We start from the raw sequence: 21,672 nt of genomic DNA, 5'->3' as shown, positions 1-21,672 counted from the left end.
CACAACCCGTCAAAATTACAGCCTCTCCACAAAGCTTGATCATCTAGCTATCGTACGCTACGATGTGCTTGCTTAATTATCATAATATATCCATTGCACGTTATGTCCCTCTGCATTTCATTCTGTTTCTTAGACAGTCACTTAACTAATATTACTATCTCCAAAAGTCTCATTTCTTCTAGATTTCAATACATTTTTTCAACAAAAAAAACTGAATTTATGAGATAATAAATAGTTGAGTGACCATAAGAGAAATCAACTCTATGCTATCATATTTATCGGATATAACTAGTCCATTACGTGTATAACAGTAATTGTTTGATAGAAGTACTGTTTTAAAATTTAATCTTAAATATCTGGATTCATAGTATATATATATGGTTTTTAGTTATCCTAGGTGCATGATCTTTTGTATTATTTAGGTGACTTTTGTAGTGTCAATGTGGATATTGGTTCGATTCTAGTGTTTTGGTGTGAAAGTACTTGATAGGTGTAATTAAGACTATGATATCAATATTAAGCCCCTTTTGTAATAATATTGTGCAAGAGTGGAGTTTTTCTAGGAGGTGAACTTAATGTTCATCTTCATCTTCCATATCTTTTGTATCGTATGATATTATTAAGGGTCCGCCTAGTATTCCGACATAAAGAAAAAGAAAAAGGTATCAAAGTAAAGATTCCAAAATCGAAGTCTCTTAATTATTGCAATAATGCAAAAGGTAGCAGCTTGGCGATTTGCTAGTTCAAGGAAAATAATTGATGAAAAATTAGAATTTTAGTAATAATAATTGGTAGCTTTATTGTGTGTATGAATTACTATTTATTTCGAAATATCAAGGTAAAGTGCAACAATTATTTGCATCAATGCTCTTTTTTTATGAAACAAGGACTTGACCAAATGCATGCACTACTAGATGATTGTCATCATGTCATGGCATTCTTGGATTAGTAGTAGCTTCTGCCCATTGCTTAACTCATATAGTGGTCGGGTTTATCATGTGAAAATACCTTACAATTGAAGCCAAATGACATGACAAGTGAATCAATTTGTGGGATGTTCTCTCTTATTTGCCATTTGCTTCTACTTTTGAAGGTTCAAGTTGATTGATGACATTAATTATGAGTTCTCTTTCGTGCAATGACACATACCAATAAGATGGGTAGATGGCGTATCAGAATTTTAAAAAGATAGACGCACTATCATGAAGAAGTGGATTAGGATTTATATTTGACGGGTTTTACCTTTAGGTTCTTAATATGAACTTACTATAGTACTTTTGATCATATATGTTCAAGAAAAATTTGTTGCACCTCATGACCTCTTGATTCAAACTCTTGAACCACGTAAATTAACCTAAAGCTAAACGACGTTGAACAAAGTCAATTAAAAGGGAAAGGGATCATAATCAATATTAACATTCTCTATGACACAAAATCAAGACTTGATCTCATCCATTTCGCCACAAACGTATATTTATTTGGTACTTGTGGGCTGCATCGAAGAAGTCATAGAGATTATAGAGATGGAACGTGTTGGGTATGTAGCAAGAGTTAATGGGAAATTGAGGGAAGATGAAAGAGGAACTTGGAAAAAGTTGGGAACTTGAAGAGTTGAGAACTTGAAAAGTCCTCTTATGCTTTATTGAAAAGACATTTGTCCCTCATCGGTGGTGGAAAGAAAAATAGGAGAGTTTAAATATAGAAACACTCCTATTAATTGTTAAAAGGGTTGGAAAGAGGGACCCCCCTCGCGCCGTCGTCGTCGTCGCTCGCTCGGCTTTGGCTTTGGAAAAATGATCGATCAAGAGATTTTTTTTATTATTTAATTAATTAAATTAAATGGCCAACGTTTTAATTAGTTAATTAACCGATTCAATTAATTAGTTAATTAACCCGACCCGACTCGGATCCACGCGCGACCCGTTTTATTTAAATCTTTCCCGTTTTATTTAAATTTCCCGCAGTGACTGTTCTGAAAGGTTGCAACTTTCAGAAACAGCCATGACCATTTGAAAGGTTGCAAACTTTCATGAATGGTCGTGTGGATTCTGAAAAGATTGCAACCTTTCGGAACCAGTTCCTCTTGCCTATAAATACATTGATTCTTCAGATTTATTCCTTACGAATTTTTCTGATTTCTTCTTCTTTTTCTGCACAAAATTTCTTCGTGTATTTTACTACTGTTGAGTGGTTCGCTGACACCAGAGTTTTGGGTATCAATACACTGGTGATTGAGATCATTCTATCCTGGGAGGACATATTCCAAATCAAACCTCGGATACTAGAGGGGAATAATTTCCTTAAGGGGACACTGTGCATTCAGTGGGCTTGATCTTTTTCTGATTTTGTTTTTCCAGATTGTGGTACGTTTTTTTTTTTTTACAGATTTTAGTTTTGTCAATTAATTTCTGTTCATCTATTCTTACTGGTTTATTAAACTTTGGTTACTTCGTGTTTCTGCAAAGTTTATTGAAATCAGTAATTCTGATTTTTTATACACAGATTGATAACAATCTTAAGGAAATTATTTTATACTTTTTAATCTGTGTTTCTGGTGGAGAGAAAAACCTTCGTGGTTTTATACTCCTGTTAAGTTTGCAACTTAAGTTATTGCTTACTGAGTCATTTGTATCAATTTCTGTTTGTTACAGATTCTGAAATGGCTAATGACAATGTTACGGTGGCTGTTGCTGCACCAACCCGAACTGCTGTACCACCAGCAGAGAAACCGGGAAAATTCTCTGGTGTGAATTTCAAAGGATGGCAGCAACGGGTATTTTTCTGGCTTACCACTCTTGGTCTGCAGAAATTTACCAATGAAGTAACTCCAGTGCCTTCTGCTGAAATGCCAGACAGAGAAAAATTCATGATTATTGAAGCATGGAAACAGGCAGACTTCCTATGTAAGGGCTACATTTTGAGTGCGTTAGAGGATGACTTATATAATGTCTATAGTGCAATGACAACTTCGAAAGAATTGTGGGATGCACTTGAGAAGAAATATAAGACAGAAGATGCATGCTTGAAAAAGTTTGTGGTCGCAAAGTTTTTAGACTATAAAATGTCAGATAGTAAAACTGTTGGATCACAAGTGTAGGAACTTCAACTTATTTTTCATGATCTGATTGCTGATGATATGGTAGTAAATGAAGTGTTTCAAGTGGCTGCAATGATCGAGAAGTTACCTCCTTCGTGGAATGACTTCAAGAATTATTTAAAGCACAAACGTAAGGAAATGAAGCTCGAAGATCTTGTGATTCGGCTCAAGATTGAGGAAGATAACAAAACCGCCGAAAAGAAGTCTCGTAAGAGTTCGACAGTAATTGGAGTTAATATTGTTGAAGAAGCTCCTACAAAAGACAAGAAGAGGAAGAAGTCCAATGGACAGAAGTCAGAACAGGCCAAGAAAAAGTTCAAGGGCAACTGTTACAATTGTGGTAAGGCTGGTCACAAGTCTTCTGACTGTCGTGCTCCAAGAAAGGACAAAGATAAAGACAAAGGCAAAGGCAAAGGCAAAGGCAAAAGTCAAGCAAACATCGTGGAAGAGATAGAAGATGCAGATGACCTGTGTGCAATGATCTCGGAGTGCAACTTAGTTGGAAATCCCAAGGAGTGGTTTCTCGACTCAGGTGCCACTCGACATATTTGCTCTGCGAAAGAAGCCTTTGCAACATACACTCCTACTGAGGTTGATGAAGATTTGTTCATGGGAAACACAGCAACAACAAGGATTGCAGGAACTGGGAAAGTAATGTTGAAGATGACATCCGGCAAGGTGTTGACTCTGAACAACGTTCTGCACATTCCTACTATTAGGAAGAATTTAGTTTCTGCTGCACTGCTCGTTAAAAACGGGTTCAAGTGTGTCCTAGTTAGTGACAAAACTGTAATAAGTAAGAATGAGATGTTCTTAGAAAAAGGTTACCTCACTGAGGGCCTCTTCAAACTGAATGTAATGGTTGTTGAAAGTATTAATAAGAATTCTGCTTCTGTTTACTTATTGGAGTCAAATGATTTATGGCATGCCCGTTTGGGACATGTAAATTACAAAGCCTTGCGGAAATTGGTTACTTTAGAAGTATTGCGTGATTTTAAATGCGATAAATCGAAATGCGAAATTTGTGTGGAAAGTAAGTTTGTTAAACATCCTTATAAGTCTGTTGAAAGAAATTCAAAACCTTTAGACTTAATTCACACAGATATATGCGATATGAAGTCAACACCATCTCGTGGTGGGAAAAAGTATTTTATAACTTTTATTGACGATTGCACTCGATTTTGTTATGTATATTTGCTTAATAGTAAGGATGAAGCAATTGATGCATTTAAGCAATACAAAAATGAAGTGGAAAATCAATTGAATCTAAAGATAAAAATGATTCGAAGTGATAGGGGTGGAGAATACGAATCTCCTTTTGCTGAGATATGTTTGGAATATGGCATTATCCATCAAACTACTGCACCCTATACACCGCAGTCAAATGGTTTGGCTAAACGGAAGAACAGAACATTAAAGGAAATGATGAATGCCTTAATAATCAGTTCTGGTTCACCAAGAAATCTATGGGGAGAAGCCATCCTTACGGCTAACAAGATACTCAATAGGGTACCCCGTAGCAAAACGCAATCAATTCCATATGAGTTATGGAAAGGAAGGAAACCCAACTTGAAATATTTCAAAGTGTGGGGGTGTCTTGCCAAGGTAGAAGTTCCTTTACCTAAGAGGGTGAAAATTGGACCCAAAACAGTGGATTGTGTATTTATTGGATATGCTGTGAACAGTAAGGCCTGCCGGTTTTTGGTTCACAAATCTGATAATCCTGAAATTCATGTGAATACGGTAATTGAGTCAGATAATGTTGAGTTCTTTGAACACATTTATCCGTATAAAACTGAATGTGAGTCGACAAGTGAAAGATCTAAACGACCACGGGAAGAATCAAAGGAAAATGCACAACCTAATGAAGATCCTAGGCGTAGTACTCGCCAACGGAAATCCACTTCTTTCGGACCAGATTTTGTGGCATTTTTGCTTGAAAATGAGCCTCCAACATTTAAAGCAGCTATGTCGTCATCTGAGTCAATCTATTGGAAAGAAGCTGTCAATAGTGAGATCGAATCAATTTTAAGTAATCATACTTGGGAATTGGCTGATCTTCCTCCAGGAAATAAACCTTTAGGATCAAAGTGGATCTTTAAAAGGAAAATGAAAGCCGATGGGACTATTGACAAATATAAGGCTAGACTTGTAGTCAAAGGATATAGACAAAAGGAAGGTCTGGACTACTTTGATACATACTCTCCAGTAACAAGGATAACATCAATTAGAATGTTAATAGCACTAGCGGCAGTGCATGATCTTAAAATCCACCAAATGGATGTAAAGACAGCCTTCTTAAATGGAGAGTTGGAGGAAGAAATTTACATGGAACAACCTGAAGGGTTTGTGGTTCCTGGTAAAGAAGAGAAAGTGTGCAGACTTGTGAAGTCGCTTTATGGACTCAAGCAAGCACCCAAACAATGGCATGCTAAATTTGATCAAACAATGTTGACAAATGGATTCAAGATTAACGAATGTGATAAGTGTGTTTACATTAAAAACGTTCCGAATCATGAAGTCATTGTTTGTTTGTATGTTGATGACATGTTAATAATGAGTAAAGATATTGACAATATAAATGCTACTAAGCGCATGCTGTCCAGCAAGTTCGATATGAAGGACTTAGGAGTTGCTGATTTGATCTTAGGGATCAGGATTCTCAAAACTCCTCAGGGACTAGCATTATCTCAATCTCATTATATTGAAAAAGTATTGGATAAGTTCAAGTACTTGAATTTCAATGTTGTCAAAACTCCAATTGATTTAAGCTTTACATTTCAAAAGAATGTAGGCGAAAGTGACTCTCAAGTGGAATATGCCAGAGTGTTGGGAAGTTTGATGTATATTATGAATTGTACGCGACCAGATATAGCATGTGCTATTAGCAAACTGAGTCGGTTCACTAGTAATCCGAATCAAACTCACTGGATGGCAATGAAACGTGTGTTGGGTTATTTGAAGCATACACAACACTATGCTTTGCATTATAATAAATATCCTGCCGTTATTGAAGGATATAGTGATGCAAATTGGATCACCGGGTCAAATGAAGTAAAATCCACAAGTGGTTATGTGTTTACACTTGGTGGAGGAGCAGTCTCTTGGAAATCATCCAAACAGACATGTATCGCTCGCTCTACAATGGAATCTGAATTCATTGCCTTAGATAAGGCCGGTGAAGAAGCTGAATGGCTCCGGAATTTCTTAGAGGATATTCCATTCTGGCCCAAACCTGTGGGACCTATTTGCATACATTGTGATAGTCAAGCAGCAATAGGTAGGGCAGGGAGCGTTATGTACAACGGGAAGTCTCGTCATATACGACGGAGACATAATACCGTAAGACAACTCCTCTCTAGTGGAATTATCACAGTTGACTATGTGAAGTCAAGCGATAATGTGTCAGATCCACTAACGAAAGGCCTAGTGAGAGAGGCAGTTGAAAGATCATCTAAGGGAATGGGTTTACGGCTTAGGACAAGTCAGCATGGCGGTAACTCTATCTAGCAGACTGGAGATCCCAAGAGCTAGATTCAAGGAGAAAAACAAAGTTGTGACTGACGGTTCGACATTGTCAATCAACTCAATCCATTCTCATGATGAAGACAATGTTCAGGAACAAGGTTAAGACTTTAAGGCTTGTTAATGAGTTAATATAGCTTAAAGTTTTTAATGATTTGCTAAGTTTGGCAGATTTGACCAAATAGTGTATCTACGAGATGACACGGTTAGAAATCACCTATGTGAGTGTGAAGTGTAAGCCGCTTCAAAGAGAATTTTATGTCAAAAGCCTATTCTCTATACACTCATGAAACCAGGAGGTGTTCATGGCTGAAACGAACACAACCGTAAGAACCATAAATGGTAAAGGGTTAATTGTGTGACATATGGTTGTCTAGGTATACACCAAAGCTCGACGGTTCAAAGATATCGCATCTACCGATTGACCGAGTATATCCGACATATGTTCACTACGGAAAGTCCAAGGGGAAACCTACTTATCCAGATGCAATTGATTCTTGCTTGTAAAGTACACACTCGTCCGTGCATTCCTTATGTTATAACCATTCCCCATTAATGTGGGGGATTGTTGGGTATGTAGCAAGAGTTAATGGGAAATTGAGGGAAGATGAAAGAGGAACTTGGAAAAAGTTGGGAACTTGAAGAGTTGAGAACTTGAAAAGTCCTCTTATGCTTTATTGAAAAGACATTTGTCCCTCATCGGTGGTGGAAAGAAAAATAGGAGAGTTTAAATATAGAAACACTCCTATTAATTGTTAAAAGGGTTGGAAAGAGGGACCCCCCTCGCGCCGTCGTCGTCGTCGCTCGCTCGGCTTTGGCTTTGGATTTGGAAAAATGATCGATCGAGAGATTATTTTTTGGACAAAATTTGTTTTAATTATTTTAGTTAATTAATTATTTAATTAATTAAATTAAATGGCCAACGTTTTAATTAGTTAATTAATCGATTCAATTAATTAGTTAATTAACCCGACCCGACTCGGATCCACGCGCGATCCGTTTTATTTAAATCTTTCCCGTTTTATTTAAATTTCCCGCAGTGACTGTTCTGAAAGGTTGCAACTTTCAGAAACAGCCATGACCATTTGAAAGGTTGCAAACTTTCATGAATGGTTGTGTGGATTCTGAAAGGATTGCAACCTTTCGGAACCAGTTCCTCTTGCCTATAAATACATTGATTCTTCAGATTTATTCCTTACGAATTTTTCTGATTTCTTCTTCTTCTTCTGCACAAAATTTCTTCGTGTATTTTACTGCTGTTGAGTGGTTCGCTGACACCAGAGTTTTGGGTATCAATACACTGGTGATTGAGATCATTCTATCCTGGGAGGACATATTCCAAATCAAACCTCGGATACTAGAGGGGAATAATTTCCTTAAGGGGACACTGTGCATTCAGTGGGCTTGATCTTTTTCTGATTTTGTTTTTCCAGATTGTGGTACATTTTTTACAGATTTTTTGTTTTGTCAATTAATTTCTGTTCATCTATTCTTACTGGTTTATTAAACTTTGGTTACTTCGTGTTTCTGCAAAGTTTATTGAAATCAGTAATTCTGATTTTTTTATACACAGATTGATAACAGAACGTGCGTAGTTTTTTTCTACAGAAACATGCAATAATATATGACATGCAATATAATCTTACAAACAAAGGTCCCTCTATTTGGCCTTATACACTTGTCAAGTAGTTCAACCTTGTACCTAATTGGTCCCCCTTAATTCCCCCACCCTTCACAGCGCCACTTTATAATTTATCTGCCCATTAAGAGTCCACTCCAGTACTGCTTAACGTGTCACATAATATTTCAACTTCAATCAATTTCCCATAGCCAACTTCCCAAACAACAAATGAAGGTATACAATTTAATTTAATCATCTGTAGCTCACCGGTGTTTTCTTTTTCTTGTTAATTTCTCCCGCCCAAAAGTGTATTTATTGTCTTCCAAATTGTTGCGACAAAGCTCTAAACTCTTTTCTTCTTTTTTTGTTTGTAGATCTTCAGTTGGGTTCATCGTAAACTTAATCCGAAAGGTGAAGCTATCGATCCTCCTTTTCTGGCTAATTAATTAGTATTTTTTAAAAATTAAAATATGTTTGTTGAAGATTTTACTATATTATGGCAGATGGATTGTTTTGTGGGAATGTGAAAACAGATGAGGTGATAATTAGCAATGATGAGTACTCTATGTTGGGGGGCTGGAAAGAAGGAATTCTTACAATCGGCACATTTGGATTCGATCCAATTAAAGATCAGTTAAGTAGTACTGTTCTAAATGACGAATATGAAGTATCTGAGATAATTGCAGTTAGTGATCCTGAAGAACATAACGCGTTGATGTCTGCAAATATTAATAATGGACCTGAGGAGTCACCAATTATGTCAAATGTGATCACGAACAACATTAATCCTCTTGCTGCTGCTGAGTCAAACAGGGATATTAAGAAGGAAAGGATCACACTAGCAGATTTATTCTCAGCTGATCTTTCTGATGATGATGATGATAAGGAGAAAGTTCAGCTTCCGGATTTGTACGATGACGTTACTAATATTAATAAGAAATCTTCCAAATTACCTCAAGTGAAAAATGGTGTTTCTTTTGCTAAGAAGATTATTCCTCGAGTTAAACAGGATTCTCGTCGCATACAAAAAGTGAGCTAACAACTTAATTATGAATCACTTAATTGACATGTTTTTTCAATTGATTTGATTTGATTGTGTGTACGTAGTTGATGACGAGGGCATTGAAAAGGAAGATTCATCCAGACATGGAAGGAAAAAATCAAAAGAACAGTCAGGCGATAGCAGCAGCAGCAGCCAGTACTATGCTCGAGCTTTTCCCTATCACCTCCAAATCTATTTCACTTCGCGAAATTCTAGGTGCTCATTACATTATACATGTTCCCTCTGTTTCAATTTATTTGTCTGACCTTTTTTGACAACATTTTAATTCTGCGTTGATATTTATTTTTCTTTCATTGCATGCATTTGCAGAAATCCCTGCCTAAGCTGTTCTGTTGCAGTGTACTGGATTCTAATTGCTTGGAAATGAGAGGCAATGTTTATCCTTATAATAATGTTTGTGCAAGTTGTAGTAATTGTTAATTTCTCATGTGGTGACCATATATTCGTTATGTCATATGTTGCCAAAAGCTAGACCCTGTGAATTCTACATGTAAAGTGGCTTTTGGTCTTCGTTCGTTGTAACAAGACTCTATTTCAATTTATGCGATTCTATTACTACACTTATTTGACAGCATGGAGTTTAAAATAGATATTTATATATTTGTGTAGTTATAATTGAGGCTCTTGAAACTAACTTTAGAAGATTTGAAGTTTATTGATTCCTGTAACAATCTTAAGTTAATATATAATAACGGAGTTGACAATCAACTATATTAATTCTTCATACATATATATACATGATACCCCACTTCGTACGTGCATAACATTGCAGATGCAGTTATGCATGTGTAATGTCAAAGCACCACTTACATACACCAAAATAGAATGATATATTGTTAATTATCCCATGTGTAATGTCAATTGTTGTCAGCTTGCAAATAGGTCTATATGGCGAACATATTTCTTCTTGTCACAGGGAGTACTCGTTATCTCATTCTGTAACAAACCCAATTCTCAGCAAAAACCCATAGATGCATTCCAATTACACAATAAGGATACAATAGAAATTATTGTAATTAATAATAGTTACACGATTCAAATGACTTAATTAAAAGATAGAAAAAACTAGAAAGAGATGAGAAACCAGATCCTTAGAGAGGGGACGAGGGAATATAGACTCTTCATAACAATTTTGCATAAACCGTTCTTTCTCATCCATCGTCCTTTAAACCAGTTGTTAATTGGGTCTGGATCCCAAATCAACCTTTGAGAAGGCCTTCCAATTTTGTTGCTTTTTGTCGGCCCAATAACTAATTGCATGGCATCCGTGTAGATGGTATTGACATAGGTTCATAACACATTCCCTTTAGTCAATCCTTAGCGTTTACAAGTAGTTTTTGGTGTTATTAATTGGAATCCATCAACTAAGGATCGATTCAGTCATTTAGCTTAGTTCCCATGCTATTTTCTTTGTTTTTTTGGTCGAACAGGGAACTATTACAGATATAATTACTGGCAGGGCGTGCGGATGCACTACAAATATTGTTTTGAGGGAAATCAACGTAACTATTACAATTACCCGAAATTGATACTTCATCCGTTTCTTTTTAGTTGTCATATATAGTTTTCTTTTTTGAGAGTCGGACGATATGAACTTTGACTAACATTTTAAGATATTTTTTATCATCATATTGATATGGAAAAAAAATGTAATTTGTAGTTACTTTTCATATAATTTTTGAATATCTAAATTTATATTTTAAAATATGAAATTAATGTAATCTAATTTAGATTTGAAACTTAGTCAAACTAACTCTCAAAAAATGTAACATAACAACTAAAGGAGAGCGGATGGAATATTAAATTCAAGAGTTCGTAAATTTTCTAGTAGTGGAGAGTGAAAAGTGAGTGGAAAAATTGCAGAATCATAAAATATTGTTACATTATTGTAAACATAAAAATTTTACCCAATTTAAGTCTGGCCTCCAAAAGGCAAGTCTAATGATCGTTAGAGTTTTTTGGAGGTTACTTTATCTTAAGTTCTAGCTCATGTCTATATAAGTAATTGTAAATTCATGTGATGTTGCGTGATAATTTGAGCCAAAAGAACCTGGGCTTTTGATCTCTATACAACTTTTGTTAATTCAATTAACTAAAACGTTTAGTGACTTAGTGTACTTCATACTTCATAAAAATTCACTTCAAACCATTCATCAAAACTACAGAAATGGTGTGTCCAATTTTCATGTTTAAAATTAATATACATATTTTTTCAGAAAAACTATTTGATCACATATCTAGTACTAGTAATGGATCCATATTATTGTCATATTGGCTCAAGACATTTACCATATATGTAAGGAAATTCGGACAATTATAGAATTCAATCTCATCTTCTCACAAATTTTGATTAAACTTATACTTAACTAAAAAATATCACTGTATAGATTGAATAAAAATTGTATATCACATCTCTAAATCTTAAATAGAAAAAAATAATGAATAAAGAATTATCTAGAATGGTGTTGGAGATATAGTGTATATTGGATACTCTAAATAAATATCCTAAAATTAAGGATGAAATCAAGGACAACGAAATCTTCTAATTTGAGTTCATGTTTCCCTTATAAGTACAACGAGTATTTATTTAAATTTAAAAGCTAAAAAATAATTAAAAGTTTACCTATTGTAAGCCTTAAAAGTATCAATATGGGCAGGCCCACCTCATTCGGGCTAACTCATATAGACGTTGAAATTTAACGGGCTAGTCCATTTTTGGTGTGGGCCAGAAAATGATCGGTTCAGTCCACAAGTGCGTGGGCTATGGGCTTTGCCGGGCAAGCCCTCTTTTTAAAAAAATATATTTTTTATAATTTTTTAAATTAAATTATAATTTAAAAATATTATCATACTTAATATCGACAAGATAATATTACATGGTGTTAGTGTTACTACTCGCTAATCAAATCCACAAATAAAACTATCTTTATAATATTTATTAAGTTTGATTTCAAGTAAAAACATAAATAACTAAATAGAAATATAAACTTAATTATTTTTCAATAATCATAATAAAACACAAAAACTATGACAACATTCCATAGGTTACGGTCTATGTAGTGATTCCCTAGAAATTTTAGGAAAATTTTATTTTATGTAGTACATATTTTATAAACATAATTTATATTTAAATTGTAATATTTCAAACTTTTAATAGATTTTGAGTTTAGACTTGTTATTTTTAATACTCTATTTTATTTTTATTTAGCCCACCGGCCGGTCCTATCCATATTTCTCATGCCCCACAAATCGGCAGACTTATTCAGACCGGACTAAAAAATCTTTATCTTAAATGGGCTTAAAAAATCATAGCTCAGCCCTATCAAATCACTGGTTAGGCCTGACCGACCCTACGGACCTAGCCCATATTGACGGCTCTACTTAAAAACCGTTGTCCGGGACAGGGAGAATCTTTCCGGCAATACATATTCCATATCCAAAATGCTCGGAAGGAACCTTCGATATCCAACCCCACGTGGAACCTGCCCTAAGAGCGGTTTTCGAGAAAAAAATTGGTCATTCTGTAGATCTTACTTTCATGAAGCCAACCTTAACAAACATCTTTTCCATTTTCGTAGATGGAAGATCCGGTGAATCAATTCAATTAGATGCCGCGTACCAGATGTGGTGCTTGTCCCTCGAAGCGAAGGTAAAGACCAAGACATTGGGAATTCTGAATCTGACTGCACTTTCCTCAGGTCGAACGGCCTAACGGTGTAAAATAGACTTCCGCTGTCTGTGGATACTAATTAACTTCAAAATATAAAAATAAACTCTATTGGTAACATTGTAAAATAGAATTACACTGAGGATACTAGTTAAGCTTTTCTATTGTATCACCTAAGGGTGAGCATTCAGTATTCGGTTCGGGTTTAATAATTCGATAATATCGTATTAAAGTTAATAGTTGATTGTATTACAAAGTTAATGCTATTTCTTCAATCATTTCTATATTTTTTATGTGGAGACACGATATTATAGAAAATCAGCAAGTAAGACGATATCAAGAAAAACAAAGACATATGTATTTTGATTGTTTATGCTTATTTTTTAACTTTCTCTTTGAACTTGTACTAATTAGTTCTCCCTCTGTCCACAATTGTTTGTCAGGGTAAGGTCATGCACATCCCTCAAGGAAAATTTAATACAAGGTGTAATTTGACTAATATAACCCTATTATACCAAGAATATCAAAAGTCCACATAACTTTTCAATTGAACTACACTATCATTAAGGGCATAATTGAAAAAAATTGACTAATTATTTCTTGATTGTTTAATTTGACAATTAATCTTGGACATCTATTTTTAGTATACCTGCCAAACAATTGTGGATGGAGGGAGTAATAGATATGTTGATATATGACCTTCATTAAATAAATAATTTGGTATTCGAGAAATAACGAATACCAAATGGTACTAATATCCCATACCAAATCCAAACCTGAATGTCATAATTCTAAAATTTACTCTCGAATATCATATCAAATACCGAATTATTGAATACTAAATTATTTAATAAATAAAAATAAAATTTATTTTTGTTATACCGGAGAAAAAATAAATAAATGGAGAAATAACATTAAATAAAAGTTTGGTACGTGTAAAAGGGATAAAATAATAATACATCGTATTACAAGGGGATCGGGCATTGGTAATCCCAATTTGGTAGTATTATATGTATAGACAAAAGTGTATACCAAACAACTTTGACTTGTGGCGTGCGTTCGGCGGAAGTTCAGAGGTAACCTCAATTTCTGCATTCTATAAGTTTGATTTTAATTTCTGGGTTTAATTTTTGTGTTCCCGTTTGATAGATTGTAAACAGTGATCTGTGAAGATGACCAAACTTCATGCTTTTAATGACTTGTTGGAGCACAACAACAAAGATGATTGCTGGCTTCTCATCTCTGGAAAGGTAAGTTTATTAGTATCTACAATTATCATTTTATTCTCGATTTGCTGCTTCTCTCATACGAGTTCCGTTTGCTGGTTTTGATAAATTTTACTACTAATTTTTTGTTGTTGTTGTTGGGAGTTTTTATAGCTTCCCAGTTACAAGGATGCTACGCCTTCTTGGTTAAAATTTTAGGGAATTGATGTTCATAAATAGATTAATCAATCAATTACAACTAGGATTCAATCTCAAACTAGTTTGGGTTGGATATATGAATCTCTCTGTATTCATTCTGTGCTATTTTGGGCCATTTATGTTAATTTTTCTTTTGAGGTAAATTGTTGTTCGTCTAAAATGATGTTTTTTTATAAAAAAATAGAATAGGACTAAAAATGTCGGTCAGTGGGATCCAGGATTCTTAGCAAATATCTGTCAGTGGGAATTGGGATGGAAAAGACTCTTAATGAATATCGGTCAGTTGGATCCAGGATTTGAAGTTTATGGGTTGCTACAACGTCCTCAAGTTCATGCATAACAGTAACTGGGTTCATAGTCAGATGTTTAGTGGATTTCTTAATACAGTATCGGTTGTAACTAGTTAGTATTGTGCATATAGATACTTTGTGTTAATTGTGTTTTGTTGTTAGCTAAGTCCACCTTAATTGTAAGAGGCTAGAGGTCATATGAGATGCTTTTCGTCATAGCATTCTCTTATTCATTCCTTGTACCATAACTATATTGCAATGTAGTCTGTCGAAATCATCACTGCATCTACCGACATGTCCATTCAATCTTCCTAAATATATTATTGGTGACTTGAAAGCCCTCCATCAAGGTGACCATATTATTTTTATAAGTATAGGTTTAGTTTCCTCATCTAATTCTATTTGTGGAATATATGCGCGTTAATGTTTTTGATTGTCTAATTTCCCCTTACCAGTCTTGGAGGTAGCCTATCACCAATTCTCTTCTACAACTTTATTCTTATTCTGGTTTAACAATGATTACCATTTCCTCCTAATTTTTTATATTCTGTGGTGTCACAATTTATAACACGTGTTATCGATCTTTTTTAGCATTTTACTCTCCCTGGATTACGTATCCTGGAATTGGTTAGTAGATTATCTAAATGATTACTAAACAAAGCTTGCAATCTTTAGATCATATTTGGTTTGACGCAGGAGATGGGATGAGGAGTCATCATCCTCATCCTATTGTAGTACAAGGGAACATTTAATCCCAGGAAAGTAGTATTAATCATTCCAAAGACTATTGAAGGAATTTGGAAAAATATGCTTTATGGCATAAGAAAATAACATATAAAATACAAGTTGAATGAAGAACAGGGTAAAATGCACCCCCCCCCCNCCCCCCCCCCCCACCCCCAAAAACCCTCCATGGAAACATAAATTGTAGATTCCGTTAGATATTACATGCTGTTTAGATGAGGATTGAAAGAAAACATTGATGTTGTTTGCAAAAAGTGAGAAGAAAATGGACTAGAAAGATATTAAACCATTTAAGCTGTAATGTTCCATCTTTAGTACAAGTCGTTGTATAGTTGAGAAAATATCATTAGGATGCAAACAAATGCCCACCAAAATTCATGGCTCCCAATTCCATAGTAAAGATAGTATAAGGAAGTAGGGATGAGGGAGGGGGCGCGTGCGGGGGAAGGCATGTGGCTAACATATGTTATGAGTTCAAATCCCAACTGTTAAATCAAGTATGTAATTTAGTGGAGAAAGCTAAAAGGGCAGATCCATTGCCCGCTGAGTTTCAAGATTAGAAACAACAGGATTTATAGGTTATCAAAATGAAATACCCATAAGCATATGTTGTTAAAGAAAATTTAGAACTTAATTTTGCACGACCATACTATACATATGTCTAGTAAAGAAATACTTGTATAATATTGTTCACTTTGCCATTACTCAAGTAATTGTTTATAAAAATTATCTCTTTTCTAGAAATACAGAATAATTCTTGAAACTTAGCCTGTCACTTTCAAGATCAAAAGAATTAAGTATCAGAAAGTTCATCATATACATGTGCAAGATGGTTCTAGCAGTGATCATTTGGTGCATTTGGGAAGAAAGTAAACAGCGCAGTTTAGAAGGGATTTCAACTCATAATCACTTCCCAAAGGCTAGAGTGTTGATGAATCTTTTTTGCTTGGAGTAGGGTCTGTAATGTAAATAGTAGTGAAACTTTTTTGGCTTTAATAGCTCTTGAAACTTTGTTAGGAGTAATTGGGCAATGTACAGGATCTATTTTTGTTTTTGTAATCCTTTGCATCTTCTGGATGCTGAGTGTGATGTTTACCTTTACTTGATCGAAAAAATAAAAGTTGAAAATTCAGTAATAGGATTGCTCATCTGAAGACTTCTCATAATAAATATGGTTTATATCCAATAATATAAGCTCCAATTTTCACTTTATAGAGTTGGGAGACTTCGTAGTGGAATGGGAAACCGAAAATTTAATAAATGCAGTAAATAGAAATAAGAAAAGCAGAACTAAGAAACGAAATTAAGATGTGTAAGTAAGAAAGATGCACTGGACCTTTTCTAAGTAAGGTTTGGTTCAATTAAATCGCCCAATATTTTTTGAAGCTATAGACTATAAAACCAAATACTTTTCTTTTTTGACATGTTTATGATCATTCAACGTAACTTCCAGTTCAGACTCCTCTTAGACCAGGAAGATTGCCTATGACATCAATCAGCTAGGTCATCCTGTGTCAAATAGTTTGTCAATGTATGCTTTCTTTTCTTATGCTAAAGTTAGTCTTTAGAAAGTTCTTTGATGAGTGCAAGCACCTTTGATCACATTTCTAAGTATGGAAAGAAAAAGATCGTCCATTTGCAGGAAGAATCGTTCAAAAGCACGGGATGGACATCCACAGCTATTTCCTATCCACTCTCCCCAAATCTCTACTCGTAATTCACCGGAAAAAACCATATAGAAGTTGCCATTTGACGGGCAAATATAGAAGAAAGAAACCCTTTTACCCCTTCGTTAGCATTTCTTTGTTAAGGAAGAATGACAAGTATCAGGTAGGGGGATAAGAAAAAGTAGTAACAGAAGGGAGAAAGGAATAGAACATTGAAGATAGAGAAGGGTGAAAAGCGAGAGGGAGAATGGAAAGCAAAGGGGGTATAGTGCATAATACAATTCCGAAAATAATAACTAAAGGAAATGAAGCAACCATTTTATGTTGGGTAGCATCAAAAGGTATAAATTGCAATGAGATGGATTGGGATTTGGGACGTGAAAAGTCCGTAAAATTGAGTGATGAGGTGAAGGTAACAACAATAATTAAAATATTAAAGTAAAATCAACATTCGGATAAATAACTATTCGTTTTCATCTTATCAAAACAACTAAGGGACATTTTTCCTCCTCCTTCCATTGCATGTCATCCCATGACTTAAGGGCTCATAGGATTAGAATTAAGAGAAAAAAAATATGAATATACTGAAGTAAGGTGAATTAGAATTTTTAGAGTTAGAGCACTAAGGAGATAGCTGGAAAACCAAAAAGAGAAAAAAAGAAAAGAAAAAGGAAAGATGAAGGGAGATAATAATGTAGTGTGTTAAATACTGGTCTTAAATTCTAAGTACTTTTTGGAATTGGTTTGAATATCAAAGTGACAATGAACTTAGAAGTTTACTGTTTACCTTACCTTGTCGGGAAAAAGAAGGAACTTAAAAGTGAAGGGGTCAAAGCAAATCCCAGGTATAAAAAACTAACAAAGTATTACAATTGAAAATGTTACAAAAAAATTTAAACTAGATTGATAAATTTGAATGTTTGTCCAACAGAAAAGATAGCTTTGCGAGACTCCTGGAAATCCGTGTTTAAAAAAGTATACAGTAAAGAATAGAGGAAATCTGAGAAATATTTTAGATTTGGTTTTCAACAATTAACTGAGATAAAGTCTGTTAGGGGAAGGTAATGCAATCTGGTTTTATTTCTTCTATGATATTTGGGAGTGCTAAGAAATGAGCGACTTCTAACTTGTTCCTAGAAGAATAATTATGCACCAGCATAAATAATGGTCTTTCAACTGGACACAGGACAATGCTTACGAGGTAGATGAAACTCTTTTTATTGCTGTTCTTTACCACTAGCCTTGTATGATATCACAGGTAAATGGTCAGTCTTGTACATGTGTGCTCTTTCATTGGACAAGCTGTGTAGACCTGTTCTGTGATCTTACTTCTTCCCAATTATCTGTTGGTATCAATAACTTCTAAATCGCCATTGATTTCCAGCTAGACCAATTTATTCATTATCTCTTTTCATTTCATTCCGACACCTGCATTCCCTGGTTGCAACTTTCTCTTACAATTGTAACTATTACCCTTGATCAGATTCGAGTTACAAGAACATTCCTCACCATGTAATGGGTACATGTCTATGTACAATACATGGAGAGAAGTTTTTCTTCTTGACAGAGTACAGTCTCTGATGTTGCTGAGGTTTCAATTTTGACCAGAATGTTATAACTTGGAACTGTTTTGCTGAGGTTTCAATTTTGTTCCAATTTTAGTGTTAACTGGCTATGATGCATTGTAGAATGGTTTGTTGTACTCTAAGATTTCTAGATGTTGAATAAGGTAAACAAAATCTAGACGAACAAATACATGAGCACCTGAATCTGTAATAATACAAGTTTGTCATCATTTTTGGTGTTTGACATACTCTCTTTGGTAAAAAATATTGTTCTCATCAGGCATAAATCAAAACCTTTTCGCTGGAGGCATTTTTAGTGGTGGTGTTCTAATTGTTGTTTGCTATTGCTATCATTTAATTTCCATCATATTGTCTCTTAATTCCATGTTTGACAACTCTATGTTAGGTTTATGATGTAACCTCATTTTTGGATGATCATCCTGGAGGAGATGAAGTCTTGCTAACTGCAACAGGTAAGCCTAAAATCTTGGTATTAGATCGCTTGTCGTGAACTGAACTTAGATATGATACATGTAAATTTGTGTGATATATAGGTAAGGATGCAACAGATGATTTTGAAGATGTCGGTCACAGTGATGATGCAAGAGAGATGTTGAAGAAATACTTCATTGGTGAAATTGACAGTTCCACCATTCCTGCAGAATGCAAACATACCCTGCCTCCCTCAACGACACCATCAGCTGGAGTACAGGGTTCTGGAAACTCATGGAAGATATTGCAATTCTTGTTACCTTTGTTGATATTGGTTGCAGCCCTTGCCTTCCGTTCCTTTTACCAGAAAGAATAGATCAACTGTCATGTTTCAAGCTGCGACTGGATACAATAGAACCTTCTCCTCTGCAGCTTGTCATTTCATATGTTGTGCTTCCCTATTCAGCTTATTATGTGTATTTGCTACCTTTGTTGGATGTCCCTTACTGGGATAATGAGATATTAAGATGTTGTTAGCTCTGTTGGTAATGTTGTCTGTTAGTGGATGTTAGAATAAAAGTTCTATGGTAAAAAACAAATGGTGAAACAAGCCATTTGGTTCTTCCATGATTGGCATCATTTGTTACGTAATAGTTCACTCAGGCTATACTTCTATATTAGGTAAACATGGTGTGATATTGTCCGTTCGAAAGTTAACTTCACATAGTCCCCCCTAAAGGTCTTGCGGTCTTTTCAGTTGGTGGGAGGGTGCACACTACCATTCCCTTTACTAGTAGGGGTCATGTGGTTCCTAGGCCGCCATGTTTTTCAGACCTTTTCTTTTAGTACTTCGACACGATGTGATAGCTTTAACTTTAATTGAAAAGTTCTAAATCATTACGAGTATCATGTGATCTGTTTATTTCTATTACTAGATAATGCTATCAAAAAAAAAGGAGGGGAAATATACATAATTTACCCCCATAAACTTGTCTAGAAAAATCTGAACACTGCATTTCAGGAATGTTTTGTGCCGCTTCGAACAAGAAGATGTGAAAGCATGTTTATCTCTATATATCTGTAAGAAGGGTGCGTTCCGAGGTGTAAAGTGGGAGAGAAGGGATGTCACTATTGAGGTTTTGAATAAAATAATCATTTAATTTTTCATTTTTTTTTGTTTTCATATTGAAAAAAGTAATATAAGAATGAGAGGTGTTAGGTTTTTTATCATCCTGGCGTCAGCTATTTTTTCCGCAGCACCTCCCCTACATATCGTCACCGCAGAATAAGGGATAAAAAGACGTAAAAAAAAATTAACTGTGCAACCCATTTTTTGGAAAAACTTAAAGAGGCATGTATCCCCCACCCCCAGAAAAGAATTGCATTAAAGTAGAAACGTTTAAAAATATGAAAATACTATTCGATCCTTTCACATAAATATATTACATAAATTAAAACAAAAGAAATAGTAAAATTAAGGAAAAAGAATTACACAAGAGATTTAAGATCCTTTAGACCATAAAAATTATACGGAATAATTTTTTATTTAATTTAAAAGTTACTATATAGTTATGAAAATTCCAAATTCAATTTGATATTGTATTTCAACCTAAAAAATAAACAACTTTTAAACTAATTTTTACTTTTTGAAGTCATATTTTAAGAACAGTAAAGCAAAAAGAAAATATAGAGAAGAATATTCTTTAATAGTAAAGCTTTTGAATCGACCGACAATAATTACATTACTGAACATTTTTCAATAAAAAATATAATCAAATACACATTTATTCTCCATTTCAATTCTATAAAATTGAAAGAAAATGAAAATGCTTAATTAAACGCCTAGTAAGTTAAAATACTAGAAGGAATGGTCCATTTATTTATATAAAAGATGATTGACAGTCCCAAAGTGTGTAGGGGCAGATGAGGTATCAACATCAACATCAGGCAATTGTGGAAAAAGATAAAACACCGACGCAAAGTGTAACAGTAAATTGAAATGAAGTGACTTCAACAAAAATCAGGTGAATCTATCCACCTGTCCTTTTTAGAATCTTTTCTGATTTTTGTCTCAAACTATTTTAAAACACCTTTTTTATATGGGAAAACTTAACTAGCACCTAAATAACAGCTAGTATATAACAATAGTTTTTTTTAACAAAACAATGAAAATATTTTTAAAAAATCGGAACAATACAATAAATAGTAAAAAGGAAAACAAAATAATCAGAAATTAAAGCATGACAGCCCACAATTTATTTTTTTATTCCTTAATTTTCTCCTCCTCTTTATTTACCTTCCATAAATATCTCTAATATAGTTACTACTTCTCTCTCATAATTCTAATCAAAATCAAACTCTATACCTTCACTATTCTGAAAGTGCGTTCAGTGAAAAATATGAATATTTTTCAATTTTAATTCAGCAATGGGAGATGGAGTGAAACAGATATTCACCATAGTAATTGCTTCGATTATGATTGTTTTAAAGTATATTTATTGGTTTTATTGATTTAATTTTTTTTATATAAATATATATTGTTATAGCTTTATTGATTGGTATTTTTTTGGATGGAAT

General features: G+C 34.3%; 2 protein-coding genes across 2 annotated transcripts; both read left to right on the top strand.

Annotated features, from left to right (window-relative positions):
• Positions 1-8,353: 8,353 nt before the first annotated feature.
• On the top strand, positions 8,354-9,875 carry LOC125841796 (protein TILLER ANGLE CONTROL 1-like). The gene is made up of 5 exons (XM_049520971.1): positions 8,354-8,477; positions 8,618-8,654; positions 8,747-9,273; positions 9,351-9,501; positions 9,616-9,875. The coding sequence occupies exons 1-5, from the start codon at positions 8,472-8,474 to the stop codon at positions 9,627-9,629; spliced, it is 735 nt and encodes a 244-aa protein (XP_049376928.1). The 5' UTR covers positions 8,354-8,471; the 3' UTR covers positions 9,630-9,875.
• Positions 9,876-13,949: 4,074 nt separating this feature from the next.
• LOC125850966 (cytochrome b5-like) lies at positions 13,950-19,657 on the top strand. The gene is made up of 4 exons (XM_049530786.1): positions 13,950-14,049; positions 14,123-14,223; positions 19,070-19,136; positions 19,218-19,657. Exons 2-4 carry the CDS (start codon positions 14,146-14,148, stop codon positions 19,469-19,471), a joined length of 399 nt encoding a protein of 132 aa, XP_049386743.1. The 5' UTR covers positions 13,950-14,049; positions 14,123-14,145; the 3' UTR covers positions 19,472-19,657.
• Positions 19,658-21,672: the final 2,015 nt, after the last annotated feature.

Source organism: Solanum stenotomum, chromosome 1, assembly GCF_019186545.1.
Source record: "Solanum stenotomum isolate F172 chromosome 1, ASM1918654v1, whole genome shotgun sequence".
NCBI classification, from domain to species: Eukaryota; Viridiplantae; Streptophyta; class Magnoliopsida; order Solanales; family Solanaceae; genus Solanum; species Solanum stenotomum.
Note: the sequence above shows the minus strand (reverse complement) of the source record. Positions and strands in the feature narration are given on the sequence as shown.